We start from the raw sequence: 18998 nt of genomic DNA on the forward strand, positions 1-18998 counted from the left end.
CGTCGTTTTCTCTCCGTGAATCACTACATTTCTCCCGAGAATACTCGTCACCTGTATATTTGTGTTTTCTTGACAGTCGTCAGGCGTTTGACTGGTTGTGGCAAGATGGATTATTTTATAAACACCTGACCCTTAAAGCCGATGACCATATACCTGACAACAAATGTATTGATAACAACACGTTAGTGGCCCTGCGAAATATTTATGTTGGCGCAAAGAGTAAGGTGCGCTATCAAGGCATTCAGTCGGCGGAATTTCCAGTGCTGCAAGGGACCCGCCAAGGAGGGAAGAGTTTTCCAATCATGTATTTATTGTATATTGATGGTCTCATTAAAGAACTAGAGGATAGTGGCAACGGATTATGCATATACGGTATGAAAATGAGTTCCCCTACAGTAGCAGATGATATGGTTTTGATTTCAATTCAAAAATAGGGATGGCAATATGCTAAGAATATGTTGCGAATACTCAAAGAAATGGCAATTCCTATTCAATGCCCAAAAGTGTGCTGTTGTTACCTTTAACATATCAAAAGCGGTTAAACATAAACCATTTTTTCTCGGACAGAACATGTTAGCCGAAGTAAATAAATATACTCATTTAGGTGTAGACTGCAATGAGACATTGACTTGTAAGGAATTGATTCATACTGCAAGTGTGAAACTCCGTGGGATATATCTTAGTATTATTAACAGTGGGATACAACCGGACATGATGAGTGCGGTAACCCTGAGAACTATTTATATATCCGTTATCCTACCAAAAGCCTTATACGGCTGTGAAATGTGGAGTGTTTATTCTAAGGACGATATTCATAAACTAGAACTTGCCCATCGCTTTTGTGTCAAACATATGCAACATTTTCACAAATATATGTCTACGAACTTCGCGCTTTGTACGCTAGACATGACACCAGTTGAAATAATAATTGAGTACCGAAAACTCCAATTTCTAAGCCAACTGTGCTTGTTACTATGCCATTATCTGGCGAAACAAATATTCGTACACAGACTTCTACGTTTCATGAACGGTGATAAACAGAAGACTGGATTTCTACCGGACATATATAAGTTACTCCAAAAATACAGTCTCGTTGAGTATCTAAACGTATATATTAGTTCTGGTGATTTCCCAAATAAGGTATCCTGGAAACGGATCCTTCAGAGAAATGTTATGATGCGCGTGAAAGCAATAATGTATGATAACATGACGAAATCTTCTAGTGGCGAGGCCCTGCGAAACATCATTACGCAGTACAAATGTTCGCCGCTATGGTTTGTTGTTAGAAGTAACCCTCGTCTCCAGAAAACATGTACGACGCTTATGAACTTAACGGGTACGTTTGTGTCAAGGTCATTCCGGACTGAGTGTAAAGCGTGTAATCTGATGGTCGAAGGTCATACTGAACATTTAATCTGCTTTTGCCACAAAAGAGAAGAAGAGCGTAGGGCCTTGTGGGATAGCATAATTCACTGCTGTGGCGTGGATGCTTTTAAATGTCTAATTCTTAAACCTCATAAGGGCCAGTGCGCAAAGGTGTTTCAATTTGCAACAACAAATTCTCATAATTGTTTGATTTTTCAACCAATTGTTAAGGCGTTAATTTACTTACTTGTAGTTAGGAAAGCTTGAGTTGAGTGAATATCAGATACTTGATACTGATAGTAGTGATGTTCTGATAATGCTTACATGTTTTAGGCTTATGTGATCCATGACGTTTTTGTACAACTTGTTACCATGCTACATGTATGTACGTTATGACTTTTGTAAATTAACGTTTGTTATGTACATAATATTTGTATATCTATGTTTTATATTATACTTGTAAATACGTTATGCTCTCCGTTACTGGAATAAAACGTATCTATCTATCTATCTATCGGTGGCGATCTATAAAGAGACTGTGGAAATGAATTAGAATTGATTTATATATAATGACACGTCGATTACTTGAGTCATAACTGAGGTTCTTAATGAACTTCTCACATAATAAGAATATGCCAAATCATCATAATGGTCACGAACAAAACATAATGATACAATTATATCAAAGTTGACTACCAGAAGAATTGAAATTATTTCATGAAACCATTCTATGGGTGTCGGTCCTAGTGAGATTATAAGTCTTGATAGGGAAACAGAACAGATATAGAATGGACCAAATAACGATTCACTGTACTAGGCTATGTTGGGCCATAGTTATAAAGGGCATCTTCAAAGGCAGAAGGAAAAGACACAATTTACCTTAATTTGATTGCAGTAAGAATTCGCTTTAAGACCATCCTCAGGATGTTTTTGTTTAAGGGGTATGGCTTCTAAAATCGTCATTGAATGCCATGCAATTTGCTGTTATAGGATGCCTACTTTTCGTTTGAAAGACTAAGAAAACAAACATTTTTAGTTATTTTATAAAGTTTAACAATGTCAAAAGCCTTGATTTATCTGTCCTGCGTTCGGTAAAGTTGTTTGCGGTTTAATCTCGTTTCGTGCAGTTGACGTCCTGCGAAGCAATATGGATTCAAAACAAAAAAATTGGCTAACGTTTGATCTCGTGACTGAATGTAAGCCTTAACTGTACTCAGAGCTGAACCGGTCTCGTAAATAATGTTTACACGAAGAAAACAGTAATTCAAATGTCGTTATTCATATTGTCCTTGAACCAATGCACATCGCTGACATATATACACGATACATTATATTTACATTAATGTATATCGTACAATTTTAGGCTATGTTTTATTCTTAATATTTGTTAGGAACATAACATTGATTTAAATTGGATGGAGAGGGAATGATTACATTTGCACTCGGTGAAAGAACATGCTCAGCAGTAGTAGTAGTAGTAGTAGTAGTAGTAGTAGTAGTAGTAGTAGTAGTAGTAGTAGTAGTAGTAGTAGTAGTAGTAGTAGTAGTAGTAGTAGTAGTAGTAGTAGTAGTTGTTGTTGTTGTTGTTGTTGTTGTTGTAGTAGTAGTAGTAGTAGTAGTAGTAGTAGTAGTAGTAGTAGTAGTAGTAGTAGTAGTAGTAGTAGTAGTAGTAGTAGTAGTAGTGGTAGTAGTAGTAGTAGTAGTAGTAGTAGTAGTAGTAGTAGTAGTAGTAGTAGTAGTAGTAGTAGTAGTAGTAGTAGTAGTAGTAGTAGTAGTAGTAGTAGTAGTAGTAGTAGTAGTAGTAGTGGTGGTGGTGGTGGTGGTAGTAGTAGTAGTGGTGGTAAAAGTAGTTGTAGTATATGTTGTTTTTGTTTTGTTGTTGTTGTTGTTGTTGCTGATGTTGTTGCTTTGGTTCTTGTTAAACGCCTAATGCATGATTTAAAGTTTTGATAAGAACAAATCAAAATAATAATAAAGATATAACACTTATCCTTTAGCATATCCGCCATTTATATTGTGTTTCTTCCCACCTCCCGCCGTTGTCTTTCTTCCCGCCTATCCGCCGTTCATAGTTTATTTTTTCCCGCCTATCCTACAGTCATATTGTTTTTTCCCGCCTATTTGCAGGTTAAATTGTTTTTCCTCGCCTATCCGCCAGTCATAATGTTTGCTTCCCGCCTTTCCGACGGTCATATTGTGTTTCTTCTCATCTATTCGCCGGTTATATTGTTTGTGCTCCACCTTTCCGCCGGTTATATTGGGCTTTTTTACTCGGCATTCCGCTTGTAATATTTTGTTTCTTCTGTGTTATTCTCCCGCTTAACCGCCGGTCATATTGTATATCTTCCCACCTATCTGCCGGTCATAATGAGTCTCTTACCGCCTATCCATAGGTCTTATTGTGTTTCTTCCCGCCTATCCACTAGTCATATGGTGTTTTATCCCATCTATTCGCCGGTCATATTGTGCTATTCTCCCACTTAACCGCCGGTCATATTGTGTTTCATCCCACCTATTCGCCGGTCATATTGTGTTATTCTCCCACTTAACCGCCGGTCATATTGTGTTTCATCCCAACTATCCGCCGGTCATATTCTGGAACTCTCCCTCTTAACCGCCGGTCATATTGTGTTTCATCCCACCTATCCGCCGGTCATATTGTGTTTCATCCCACCTATCCACCGATCATATTGTGTTTCTTCCAGCCTATCCGCCGGTCATATTGGGTTTCTTCCAGCCTATCCGCCGGTCATATTGGGTTTCTTCCAGCCTATCCGACGGTCATATTGGGTTTCTTCCAGCCTATCCGCCGGTCATATTGGGTTTCTTCCAGCCTATCCGCCGGTTATTTTGTATACATATATGTAGTCTAACTAAAGATAAATAAACATTTAGACGGCACCGTTGTGTATACATCAATCTGTTTGAACATTGTTGCCACGTTAATGATTAATGCCCTTTTACAGTGTTTTCTGTCAAACATAATCTTTACATTAATTCTTTGCATTGGAGCAAATATGTTGTTCTCATATGGATCTGAGCCATTACTTCTTCAGTCGATGTCTTGAGACACATCATAAATTTAAGAAGAGCATTTGATCATATTGGTAACTAGTCAAACAGCAATACGATATTGTTATACATTCATTTATTTGCCAAAAGTGAAATAGGTTGTGTATTTTCATGTTTAAAGTTTCATACTTTTTATCATATTTGTTTCAAAACAGAAATAAATGAGACCGCCAGATTTATCATGATGAGTGGAATTTACGCGGATATTACAACGCGATTAGGTCATTAACGGGTAACTTGCTTAAGCAGTATAACTCTCAATCCTTGCATCGTACATGGACTTGCTTAACTGATGCCCCGTTAAAAGAATAACTTACGACTTTTATAGTGTCAATGTGTACACCTGAGTTTAAATGGTGCGGTGATGTACTAAATTTGAATCTGTTGTTGTGTTTTTGATGGTTTGTGCCGCCCTGGTCAGTGTTATAAATGTAGGGCAATTGAGCGTCTCTCTCAAAACGAGAATCTATGCTGCTTGTGGGCCGGATTCTGGTTTGTATGTTATTGGATACAAATTAAAAGGAAACCTGTCGTTAGAGTATTGTCCGGCTGTTCCAGATTCACTTGGTAAGACGAGTTAATTAATTCAAAGTTCACATGGCATATGCTCAGTAGCAAAAACGTTTAAACATAAGCCCGGTGTCAGTAAATTAAATTCAATTAAATAGTCAGTATGCTTCTAGCTTAGCTATTGATTTGATTTGACGTTTGGAATAAATATATTCAAGTAGACGAGAATAGCACGAATTTCAGCGTATTTTACTACATACATAACTTGTATAACAATTTATTTAAATACGTTTGAATTCCGTAGCCTTTTATGGTATCTTATTTAAATACAGACGTTTAAATTGCTTATCTCCTTAACAACACTTTAAATATTATCTTCTGTTTAAACACGCTATGAAAAAGCCATATCACAAAAACAAACATTTAATGATAATCATGTCTCTGTCGTGCGACATTCGGGTCGTTTGGGACGGGAAACCCTGTGGTAGAGTTTTAAACATGCTAGTAAGTAATTCTCTACGTGAGACCCATTTCTTACAAGATGTATTTGGTCGTACGATTCCCTACGATTTCAAAATAGTCCTACGAATTTTGAACGGTTTCGGGGCCATCATCATCATCATCATCATCATCGTCATCATCATCATCATCATCATATCATCATCATCATTCAGATTTGCATACGCTACATTAACAATAATTTGTGAAGTGTTTTAATTGATCATCAGAGTATCTTACAGGGGTTTAAGAATTTTGTTATTGATACATGAAGTGTTGTGTGTGTTTTTTTCATTTAGTAGGAAGACTGCAAATAAGCTTTGAGGCGGCACTACAACCTGCACCGTCCCCGGCACTCAAAGATGAGTCGCAAGGTGGCACATGGAGTCCGGAGGGCTGAGTTGCTAGACAACGGATTGCAATCATCATACCTTTTCGTGACAGGCAGAAGCATTTGGACATTTTAGTTTATAATCTAGTTCCGGTATTGAAACGACAAAAAGTGGCCTACCGAGTATTTGTAGTAGAACAGGTAATTTCGTATGTACATGTATTATATTTTATTAAGGAAATTCAAGCATTAACTGATATTTCAAACGGCGCGAACATATTGATTTTATCATTTAAATTGGACTGATTGTCATAAAGGACGTCATAATTTTCATACAATTTTATTAAGCAATTGGCAACCAATGTCCACCCCTCTTATTACTACTATATATATATATATATATATATATATATATATATATATATATATATATCTTAGAGATAAATAGGGTTAGGCCACACCAAATTGATGTTTCGTTCTGCTGACTTACCGCTCCTATTATTTTTTATAAAAATAAAAAAAAATCGTGCGCCAGCTCCAATATTTTAATCTCCAGCCAGACTTTTTGTAGAAAAATATTTTTTTAAAGGCTGAAGAAATAATCAATTTTATTTGTTTTCCGCTAGTTGAAGTGTTTTTGTAAAGGGAGGTAACCGATGCGTGATGTTACTGTATTTCGATCGGTTAAGCATTGGTTCCAAAAATAGTCAATCAAAATGGCGATTTCCGGTATAAACACTGTGTCTCGAATTTTGGAAATTTAATCTTATTTTTGACAATAAATGTGTTTTAATCATGCTGGAAGTCATTTTTCATCGTCTCATGCTTTAAATGATCATTAATTGAATCAATAATTATGCAATAAAACATGTGTATCTGACACTGGTAGCGATAATATTGGGGTACTAGGGATTCTGTTTGGGTGGAAATCGGAATGATGGCTTAAATCAAGTAGTATTTGATTCAACTCAAAATACAAGTGACCAGAATTTTACCTTACGACGATGATGCTGAAAAGGACAGCTTCACTTAACATGAAAATGGTTCATTGTTTAGTCCAAATAGATGTATCAAAGTCATTTTTGACCAAACAACAAATATATTTTCACAAATAGCGATATTTATATGAATAGACCAAAAAATAGGTAAGACTAACGAAGTTTATCACCTTCATTTTAATTTTATTTTACAGCATAATAGGGGATTTTTTAAACATCTCACTGACAATAAAAGTACTCTAAACATACCCTTGTACTTTTCATTTCGATAAGCAAATCAATCCTAATGAATGTCTAATGACTTTCAAACTTTCTCCTAAAAGCAGTGTTCTTTTTTATTATGAATGATCGTCATACTTAAAAATGTTTTAATTATATTAGAAATTTGGTGTATCCATATAATGTGTGTTCTAAACGTTCAGGTCAATATTGCATTCAAATGGGTTTAATGGCAAATTTATGGAACAATCTTTCTTATTCATATTGATTACAAGAAAAACAAATTCGCTCGCTCGCTCCGATACTTTTTGGGGAAAATCCGAGAAACGAAACCTTAATTTGGTGTGGCCTTATTTGTACTGCGTTTTGATCCGGGAGGTTGTATTCGACTCGAGTGGATTTTTGCAGATTCGGATTTCACGAAGCGCAAGGTGAGGGGAATTCAACCTGCAAAAATCCACGAGAGTCGAATACGACATTCTCGATTCATTATATACATTATTGGCTATATCACTTACAAACCACAAGTTTTCATAATAAATGTCTTTTTAACGACGCACTATTTTGTTTTCTGATGTCATTTTAACGTCGTACAACGATACTTGTTATGACGTGACGTCACAAGAGTGGAATACGGCCGTATTGCACTGGAGTGAAATACGGACTACCGTATTTTGCGATATGTATTGCGTGTGGATTTATGATGGGTATATAATAAAAAGTATTATATCTATTTCATGCAAACATTTATTTTGGAAGGGGTTAGGTATATACCACTTTTACACAAAATATAACGTTTCAGTTTGGCAACAGCACCTTCAACAAAGGTCGGCTTATGAACATCGGGTTTACGGAAGCGCGGAAGTACGATGAGTTTGACTGCTTCATCTTCCACGACGTCGATCTGATACCGGAAGACGACAGGAATATGGCCACGTGCTCGGAGAAGCCTCGTCATATGTCCCCGGCCGTGGATGTTTTGAGTTACACGTTAGTAGTATATAAATGATGATTGCACCTGTTTGTAGTGGTGACCTGTTTATTGAGGCTTACAAAGTGAACGGCTCTACAGACGCCATCATGTGTCCACCCTACATACACGGGCGGCCGGCATTGCCCAGGAAAATTGTCCAACTAAATTATTGTCGAACGCGCAAGGCCTTGTACCAGTTTTATGTTTGTATTTCGATCTGCAAAAACATAATTATAACAAATTGGGCGTAAAGATGGAATCTTTCTTCAGATTTATTTAAATCGTTCAAAAAATGTAAAATTATCACTGGGAGCTTTGAAGTCTCAACAGATATACGAAATCGTATGTTTGTTTGCATACTTTTTATAGTCAATACTGACATTCTTTGCAGTTTTTTTGCAAATGTGTTATTTTGATGATCTTCGTGCCCGAATAATATAGAAGTGGATATAATGTAAGTCAACTTGCATGATACATATTTTAAAGTTCAAGGTTCAGGGAAAACCTAATTTAAAGCATAAGCTGATTCATAATGAGATCATAAATTACCTTAGATATCAACCAGGATATTTTTGCCAATATTTGCATTGCCCTTTTCTTTTTAAAAGAGATAAACTAACGTTCATTTAACATGGGCCGCTCGATGACGTCATTACATTCATTTAACAGCTTATAGTGCTTTAATAGTTTAGCCGTCTTCCAAAGAAGAGTATGCCTTTTTTAAATGGGGCGGCTATATTACAGATGGCTCAGGAAGGCCAAATTATTGATAATATTAATCATTGTCCAGACCGTGTATTTCTTGTCTTAATTGTGTTTCAGACTGCCATACAAGGCGCTGGTGGGTGGGGTACTCAGCATCAATGCAGAACATTTTTTCAAGATCAACTGATATTCGAACCTTTAATGGGGATGGGGAGCTGAGGATGACGATATGTTTTACAGGTAAGCAGGCCTGATTATGATTTGAAAATTTGAATGTATAAACATATTAAAGACAGCAGAAATGGTGCAACCGCGCTGACAAGATTCAAATATATTCACAGAAAAGGATATGTTTTAGGGCAACACATCTTATACCTTAAGTATGAAGTTCGAAGTCTCGGTCATATTGCTCCAATTATGATTCAGTCAATGGAATGCGCAATATGTCATTGAAATTTACAATGATTTGCCACATTTTCAAATTACAAGGCAACCTTATTCTAATATGATAAATCCGGACATTGAAAGATCGGCTTATAATGATTTGATTCACTGTCGTGTGATAAAAAGAAAAAAGAAAAGAATAAAACACATTGAGAAATCATTCCAAATTTCTGCAATTTGCCGCATGATGCCTAGTTAACCATTTACTTCACAACTACTGTAAATCCAACTTCAGCAAATTGGTTTGCCTGGAGATCGGACAAGTATTAAGAGTGTGACGGCCCTTTTAATTCTAAATATTTACATTGAAACGATAAAAACAAATTCACCGGGACAATCGCAATGAAACATCAGAGTGAAATTCATTTTAGTGCATACGTAGTACGTAATTTTGAACCTTTTTTGGTATGAAGTCACGAATTAGAGAAACATTATCGCTAATAGAAAACATGTTCCTTTGATTATGATTATGTGGTTGGGAATGAGTGTTTTGAATTAAGCTATAAGTACAAATTTGTAATAACAGTCCGACATTTTAAGTCCGTTCAAAATCCCTGTAACAAAAATACATGTATGACGATATATTGTTATGTAGTTTTATTGTATAAAGATGTTGTATTTTCCAGATTGTCAGCCTCGAAGATAACTGTTTTACGGCCTCCATTCACTATTGGACGGTATAAAATGATTAAATACGACAGAAAAGATGTTTCCCCAGTCAGGTTAGCAAACAAATACTTACTTGGTTAATTAATCAAATAAATACAGGGACAAGTCTAGCAGAATATCAAATAACAAAGATGCTGTTCGGAGGCACACATGGCAATGCCCAACATACAACATATATACAAATACAAATTATCGTTTTCAGTAAATATTGGGTAACTGCCTTGGTACAGTCAGTGAAAACTGTTTCACGAATAACTTGGGGAAGTTAAACAAGCTGAAGAGACAAGAATTCACATATAACAACGGAAATTTTTAAATTTTCACCTTTTGTTTAGCTTATACTTGATAGTAAATTGCAATTAACAGTTTTATGTCTGTTTCTTCCAATCAACCGTACTGGCAAATCAGGTTGTGGTAATTCATTAAAGTATCCGTGTCGTTGGTTATTGAATAAACATTTAAAATTTTAATACAAATTTTCACGAAATGTTTATTATTAATTTATTTTATTAAATTTATCAGTATAAAATGTGTACCTTTTAAACAATTTCAAGCCTTCAACAAGGACAAGATGTTGGCACTTTAAAGAAGTGTTCAGTACACGTTGAGTAGTATATAATGCATCTACATATTATTTCTTGATATAGTATTGTTTTATACGAAGTAAACATTGATAAATGTTTATTCCAGATTGTACTTTTAGAAATCAGCGCAAACGCGTTACTTAAAAGACCGCCTCAATACTTTGGAGTACAGATTGGTTGAAACACGGCTTGAGAAGTTGTGGACACGTATATAAGCGAATGTGGGTGATCCCCCGAAGAATCAGACTGAATATCCAATTGCGGATGAGGGTGATCCGCCGAAGAATCAGATCTATTATTCAAAAGCGGATGTTGGTGATCCGCCGAAGAATCAGACTGAAAATCCAATACCGGATGTGGATGATCCCCCGAAAAACCAGACTGAATATTCAAAAGCGGATGTGGGTAATCCGCCGAAGAATCAGACTGAATATCCAAAAGCGGATGTGGATGATCCGCCGAAGAATCAGACTGAATATTCAATAGCGGATGTGGGTAATCTGCCGAAGAATCAGACTAAATATCCTTTTTCATTACATGAAGGAAATAGTTCAAAATACCATTTTATATATTAACGAAAATGTTCAAACGTTGCAATTATTTCATGAATATTTATACATATATGAGTTAATGTAATGGTGTTCTATTTTTTATTAATTCTTGTCTACATATACATATATATACCGCCATGCGTCTTGACTATATTCCTACTATCCTATATGTCCGAGAAAAGACCTAGCATTTCACTTGGTCTGTTTGAATGGTTAAGCAGCCCGTGTTTGATTTAACTTTTAATTCGCTTAAAGGAACCCGTGCAGAAGAATTGTCGAAAGAAAGAAACTTTATTTTGTCTATATCAGTTTTTGATGAACACTTCGCTTCACAGCTAAAAGCAATGACAGAACTAGCGGAGAGAACACATTTACAAAAGTATCTAATAGGAAGCTTAGTGTGTTCAATTAATAATTTACTTATTGGGTGGAAAAAAGTGTTTGTATAATACGTTTTCTTTTGTTTTGTTTGGAATGTTCGAGTCTTTTCAGTTTTTACAATAATGTTTTTGACTCCAAAAAACTAAAAAATGCCATAGGCGTTAATTTAGAATAAAGTGATTATCTTTGTTTGCAATCTGCACTTAGGCCGAACTGTCAATAAAAAAGTCGTCTTCTTTCGAATTCTGCATTGTGTTGAACGATCACTAATCTACAGAGAAAGTTTCCGGACAAACAGAAATTTAACTACTAAAGCTAGGGCGAACTACAAAGAGATTGTTTCAAGGTTGAAAAGTTGAAACATCAGTTGCAAAAGGCATGGGGCATTATCATTCGTAATCTCCGCAGCTAAAAACAGTAATTTATGGGTTACATTGAATGTTATGTTATTGTTGATGAACAAAGTAATAAAATATTGGTGCACTAAACATTGAGATAACACCAACTAGTTTTCCCGGCTGAACGGGCAATCCTCACACGCACGGTTCCGCTAGTTGACATACCACTGTTAAATGGTTTGTTATTTCAAGAGTATAACATAAATGATAATCATATACATTTTACATTTAAAAATCAAAATTGTAAGTAGCATTATATACATGTGACATTACAGCATGACACATTGATGTGTAGTTGGTAGAAATGTTATAAATAATCTAGCTTGATAGTAAAATCTTTGGAAGGTTACTAAGAGAGATTTTGTATTTATCATGTACTTAAAGTTCTATTAGATTTTGCTGATATTATCAGAAACAGTCGCGTACAAAAGCATTGGTTCACCCACAGGTAACCAGCCAAACCTCTGCTCGGCAACTGGCCTCAAATTTAAGTTTTGAGGCTTTTAAAGCAAACAATATTTGAGAAAAATAAAAAGATACTTACTGTTTCATACAATAATATTTATCTGAGTAATATTGCTAAATTAAATTAGATACTTAAGTAAGTTACGCTTAAGACTTTTTGGGAAATTGGGGCCTGTTCTGGTAATTACAGCATCTACCACTATGTAAGAATGTATGTTTTTTCCGGTTGTTTTATTTTCCGGAAATGACCCCTTCACTTCAAGTTCTTCTTGTGGGTTAATTCAAACCGGAAGTGTCTTAACTGTTATTCCTGCGACTTGATTGGCTGGCGGGTTATCGTGTGAGCCTATGTAATCGTCGGGTTTTGTACAGTTCCTACATTATATCATTGAATTTGTTATATGTTATGAATGGTCATTGACTTTTCACAATTACTCATTTGTTCAAAATAAGATTTTTCCTGAGTTTTGAGGAATCGGGCTCGTAAACCAAGATCTAAAAAACCATAGGCTACCAGTTTGAGGACAAGTTATTAAATATCCATTTAATGAGCCTACGGGTTTGTAATAACGGTACAAGACAAACGTTTTGGGGGTATCCTGATGTTTCCTTTCTTTCTTTAATCTGTTTATACAATTGTTGTTTTTTATAAATGTTATTTTTTATCAAACATATTTGTATAGTTTTATTTTACAATTGTAATGTTGGCTGGTCCATTTTGATCACGTGATCCTCTATGGTACAACATTGAGACCTATCCACGCGACGTCAATAAGCTAAATTTGCTATATATCTCACTGCGTTGTGTTGTACTGTGTGGGTGCTGCATTGTCTCTGTAAATAGTCTAGTATTTAGTATCTAGCATAGTATTTTCCTTTAACAATACTCAGTGTTTGTATACCACGTGATAACTTACGTCTTATATACTACATCGGAAGGCAACATTTTGCTTAAAAAAAGACTTTAATCAAAGATAACTTTTCTTTTACTTCACCTTTTTAGATGAAATAGACGGCAGTCTATGTCGCTTAAAGAGCCCCGTCTTCGTATATTACCAAAGTTTGATAAGGTAATTAGTTTCATCAAACCCTTCGACAAACCTGTTCTTAAGTAATGTTTTGACAGTGCTCCGTCAGACGGCCGTATTGTGAAAAGATTTGTTGAAGTGTTATAAGAAACTGAACTCTCAACCAAACTCTGGTAAAATACCGAAGCGGGGCTCCGTAAGAGGCGTAGATTTGCGCGATGTTTCATGTAAAATGGTGAAGAAATAGTAGAGTTATCATTGTTTAAAGTTTTCATTCGAATCAAAATATTGCCTTCCGACGTAGCATTTATGACGCAATTTATCACGTGGTATACACACACTGATACTAGATAAATCTGCCGTTTTTTATTGTTTCGTGTATGTTGGCATAAAGGATGATAGGCAAATTGTTCAGAACTTCGTTTAATTTATCAACGTTGTTAACGTCATTGTTATCTTTCAAATCGTAACTGCTCTAGAAATTTAATGGACATACTTGTGATTTTCTGTATTTCTAACAAGAGTTGAGATTCGGACTTGTTTGTATTCAAATTCGTGAGCATATCATCCAATGTGTCATGTTTAAAAGTTAACAACGATGCCATTAATCCGTTTATCACAGTGTTAACTATAACAAAGTTTTGAACGAACGGCCAAAATTAATACTAAGGAAGTTGTAAGATGTATGAGCAATATTTCTGTGTTCGTTTATTGGTAGCTCTAGCAGACTCCGGGGAGGGGTTATAAAATACACCCAAAATGATATATTTCGGACTAGATAGTGATTAATTGTTCATTGGAGAGTTCCCCGATCCACCCTGCAAACAAATAAACTGAGGGAGGGGTTGCGCTACCTTTTATAAAATTCAGTTAAAGATTCATTTTCAGTTTTGAAAACTCATTGGTGCGGATTATAAGTATATTCCATGGCCGAGAGTGAAAGCTAGTTCATTCCGACCCGAGCGTATGTTGTTTTGCGGAAACGAGGTTTATTGAGTTTCCGCAAAACACCCTGCGCGAGGGTCGGGATGAACCTATCTTACACGCGCGGCTATGGTAGATGCTTTTTCTCCCACCTCAGTTAAACAAAATTAAGTAAAAAATATCTTCTTGCTGGAACACTTTTGTGCTTAGTGAAATTAACTGCGTATGGATATGCGATAATTCGTGTTTGTCATGGATATGCGCGCACTGATTCAGATTATGTTAATAGTCAAATCGGTCTTTAAATAGTTCTAAGGAGAGTGAAGCATTATTCATTGTTAGGTGCGTTAAAATTATTTTATGGTGACAATTAAAGCTTGAAATAACTTATTAGCCTCCTAAATATTGCCACAAGACAAGGTTTTCATGATGCTACAGACGACAGTCTTCAACAAGGGAGGTAATTACAATGTGGTGACCATTAAAAAGGAGTTCCATACGGGCATTTTATATTCGCCCGTGGGCAAGATAAGAATTTCTAGCATGGTTAAATTATTGGATCTACTTATCTGAGGTGGGAGAAAATAAAAATGTCGTTATTCACAACGTATGCATCAGAACAACTCTTTTTCATATAGTTTTTAATATTATCATTTCATTACCTGAATTTACATATATAAATACTGTCGTTAATTAAAGGCAGTATTCAAACGCTTTCACAAATATTCAAATGTTTTTTGCACACTTCTGGGCTAGCAAAGCGGAAAGTCCATCCGAATCCTGCGACGGATCATCCACATCCACCAGTATTCGTGTGTACAACTTCTCAAGCCGGGTTTCGAACAATTTGTACTTTAAAATGTTGAGACCGTCTTTCTTTAAACGTTTCTTCTATGTTTTTAAAAATTTCCATCTGAAATATAAGTAAACATGAATCTGAAGCAGTATGTATATATATTACTTGCATATCAATTAATTTTCTTTCTAGATAGCCAACACTTAAAATGCAGCCCGCCGTATTAAAAAATCCGTCTATCGCTTCTGCTGTTTTCGAAACCCATATCAGCATAGTAACATGTGTTGCAGCTACCTTTTATAGATTGATGTTTATTCAAGTTTTTAACCATATAATCTTACTATTCAGTAATAGTTTTTTCCTGGAAGTTCTATATTTTTGCTGAATGAATTATTTAGAATGTTTTCAATTGCTGTTATATGTCTATATCAAAGAAAATGCACAACATTAATGCGATTCATTTATGACGTCATATCTGGTATGGAACTTCCTTGAAATGTCGTGTCAAGTCTACATGCAGTTTCGTTAGTTTTAGCTATAAGCGATGCGTTTTAACATGGAAATAATCAAAGGATATATCGACGGACACACGTTTTCACACAGAACTCGACGTTATACAGGACGTCAGAAAATCGTCCTGTCTTTATATACCGTAAGTATCGTATACTACGGAGCACTTACGTCGCCCATTCTTCATCATAAAGATTTTACTTCATGTTATTTTACCTTTACTTAGTCACGATGACTTATATGGAGAGCAATTAGTATAAGTCACGTTGTTTTGCAATACTTTGATAAATCATCGTGACGTCATTTCTCACGCTGTTGTGCAATACCCGATATACCCGATCACATGATTCGAGTACCTCTCGACGACATAGCCCAGAGATACCAGTTTGCAATTTATTCTTATCTACTTCTTTCGACCAATCCAGACTCAACATATGAAAGTGTATTTAAGTCTTCCGCTGGCAATCGCAAGATGGAATAATCCGGCGATTTATGACAATAAAACAGTTTCTAAAAGATTGATTAAACAAGTGAATAAGTGATTGAACACTTACACCCATATTGCTTACCTGGATAGTGAAGTACCATCTTTTCGGCCGTGCTTTATCATTTTATACCTTCCTGTCTTAAATGGCGAGCGAAATAGGGTTATTTCGAGGCTGTGAGTCTGGAAAATACAATGACATGTTCATACAACCATTTAAGCCACACACACCATCATAACTAGAAGGATTTTAGATGGATTTTATTTAGAAACTATATTGAAAAGAAGAAACCCATACGCCATACACAAAGTCATATTTCGTTAAATGAAAGGCAACCGGTGCCCTGCATCTCTAAAAATATATCGTTATCAAAGTTTATTCTTATAACATTACATTATTTACCATTGACTGAAAATTGGCTTTCCACAACAGTACGGCATATTGCATATTACGAGCAAAGCGCTCAGTATAATGTTTTATTTTCCCAGAAACGTTTTCAAACTTAAAAAGGCCTGGTTACCTGTAGTACATATCGTCATCTTTTCCACCCCAGCCCCAAAAAAGGTTCGAATAGCCGTTCACTTTGGTGAAATGTCTACCCCGGAAGCTGAGTTCTCCACCCACCTGTCTCTTGTACGACAATCTGCAACATACGACATAAAAATAATTTATATAGAGCTATCGTCTGCAAAGAGTTGCGTTGTACTTTCAAGTGAGTCGGCAATATCGTTAACATAAATAAGAAAAAGTAACGGACCAAGTACAGACCCTTGAGGTACACCTGCATTTACATTGCGAACTTCAGATAACATTTGTCCAACAATAACTCCTTGTGACCTACTCGACAAATGATGAGAACTCCAATCTTTCACATTGTGTTCAATGTCATATTCTTGTATTTTGAAGATAAGACCTATATGCCAGACTCTGTCAAAATGTCACAGAAAACAATGCATGTGGATCTCTTTTCATCTAATGCCTAACATATTTGATTGTATATGTCAATCAACTGAATAACCGTTGAGTGGCCAGGCAAAAACCAAGATTGTAATTTATAAATAAGATTATTTGAATGTATATGATAGTATATGTATATATATATAAAATGGTCGATAATTGGACGAAAGAGATCTATCACATTTTTTAAAAGAGGAACAACATTGGCCAATTTCCACGAAGCAGGATACACGCAGTCACGAAGCGATTTATTAAATAGTAATTGTAACGGATATGACACGGTGGAAACCGTTTCCTTTAACATTTTATGACTTATCAGATCCGGTACACTTGCTTTATTTATCACCAGATTGCTTAAAATGTCTTTTACGTCATTTTCAGTTAAAGTCATGTCTTCAATCGAAATATTGCATTTGCATATTAGTTGGGAAAGAACGACTCAAGTTTCGTCAATAGTAGATACGGAGGTAAATAAATCATTTAGTAAATTCGCTGAATCACCATCTGTGGAGATAAGAGTATTTTTTGTTGTATTTACAAGTGATGGAATAGCGTTTGTATTATTGTTTTCCTTCTTTGTCAACAAGTTAACTACTTTCCAATATTGTCGCGGCTTTGTTTGGCTTGCAAATACCAATTATTTATTTATAAATATATTTAAATGCGTTTTCTTCCCTCTCTTTTGGTAGTTTTTACCAAATTTCAACTCTTTAATTTCTCGTTAAAAGAGAACTTAAAAAACATAATTTACTAATAATTTAAATGTTTTTAACCGACATTTTGTTTAATTTTCCATTGTTACGGTTTTTGCATGGTGTGTGCTTAGCGATGCATAAAGGAATATCCATGTGCTCAATGTGCTAAGACCAGAGTTTTTCAAAAACAAATGCCGGTTGAAGTTATTCTAATTGCCAAGTATAGCAACAATAACCATGACTGTTTAAAGCGAACGTGTCAATGCCTAGAACATGAGCTTTAAGAGCGTATAAAGCTATGCTTGTTCAACATTACTCTTTTCGATAACGTCCTCTCAGTCGAATTTTCGGGTTATATTTTTGAGTATTCATGACAAAAGCTCCAGCGATCTCATTAGCTGATATTGTAGGGCTCGTGGCATAATTCACCCCTGCACTTTTCGTTATGGTCCCCTTAATCGAACCCTCTAATCAGTTCGTGCTCATGAGATTTTATACATTTATCATACATATTAATCATAGTTAAAATATGCCAGACACTGTACAATTAGATGCCAATAAAGATTACTTCAGTTGGTATTGTCCCATTGCCCCTATACGAAGAACATTTGGCCTTTCACAAGAAAATGATTGCATTGGTTGAAAAACAACCTGCCGTGATTAAAATATTTCCGAAAAAGCTGAAACAGTAAAAATCTCATTTCTTTTCACCCCTATTTTTATTCATATAAATAGTTGAAACGCATACAGTGAATATTTTAAGTAGTTTATAGTAAATATATACTAAAAAGGTAGCAACCATGCTGCAAGCAGCGTAACAGGTTGCTGCCTTATAATGCTGCTGTGCTTCACACACATGCTAGTTTAGACCAAGATGTCTGATTGAAAATACCGGGCTGGTTTGAACTGTTATCAGCATGACACGTACTAAACGTATTCCGTTTAAAACCTAAACAAATATTTGGTCATTCTTATTTTATTCATCTAGATTTCGAACTTTTGAATTTCGTATTTAACATGTGATTTCAAAACTTCGCGTAGGGTCATAAAACCTAGCGTATCAAAAATAAACGCGAATCTGAAACTTAAAAAATAATTATCAAGTGTCATAGTTGTTTGAATTAGAATTAGAATGAGCCCTGAGGCCAAGGAATGTTCTTCTCATTGAAATTTTGGGTAGGAGTATCAGTTCAGTTTGAAGTGACCGTGTTCTGATTGAAGCATAATCAAACACAAAAGTCAGGCTGTTATCTTCACCAAGATAGCAAACGTTTAGTCGCACCAAAACAAAAATATAAAGTACGCTTTGAAAATTTTCAGTGTTATTATCTTCACCAGAAGAAGATGCACTGTAGTATTTCGTTAGACCCTTGATACGATAATTGATATAACAAAATTATGTGATGCTTAGCAAACTAGACTGTATCAAATAATTAATTG

The 18998-nt window shown here is 35.4% G+C and overlaps 1 protein-coding gene and 1 long non-coding RNA gene across 2 annotated transcripts; both read left to right on the forward strand.

Moving 5' to 3' along the window:
* The first annotated feature begins 1310 nt into the window (after nucleotides 1-1310).
* On the forward strand, nucleotides 1311-8915 carry LOC128237558 (beta-1,4-N-acetylgalactosaminyltransferase bre-4-like). Its single transcript, XM_052953150.1, is given in 4 exon segments — nucleotides 1311-1336; nucleotides 5854-5977; nucleotides 7796-7983; nucleotides 8789-8915. Coding segments are annotated over 4 exon segments (465 nt in total).
* An 820-nt stretch (nucleotides 8916-9735) lies between these two features.
* LOC128237005 (uncharacterized) lies at nucleotides 9736-11057 on the forward strand. The gene is made up of 2 exons (XR_008261473.1): nucleotides 9736-9837; nucleotides 10475-11057. It is a non-coding gene; the product is annotated as an uncharacterized LOC128237005 (long non-coding RNA).
* The last annotated feature ends 7941 nt before the right edge of the window (nucleotides 11058-18998 follow it).

Source organism: Mya arenaria, chromosome 6 (assembly GCF_026914265.1).
Source record: "Mya arenaria isolate MELC-2E11 chromosome 6, ASM2691426v1".
In the NCBI taxonomy this organism is placed as follows: Eukaryota; Metazoa; Mollusca; class Bivalvia; order Myida; family Myidae; genus Mya; species Mya arenaria.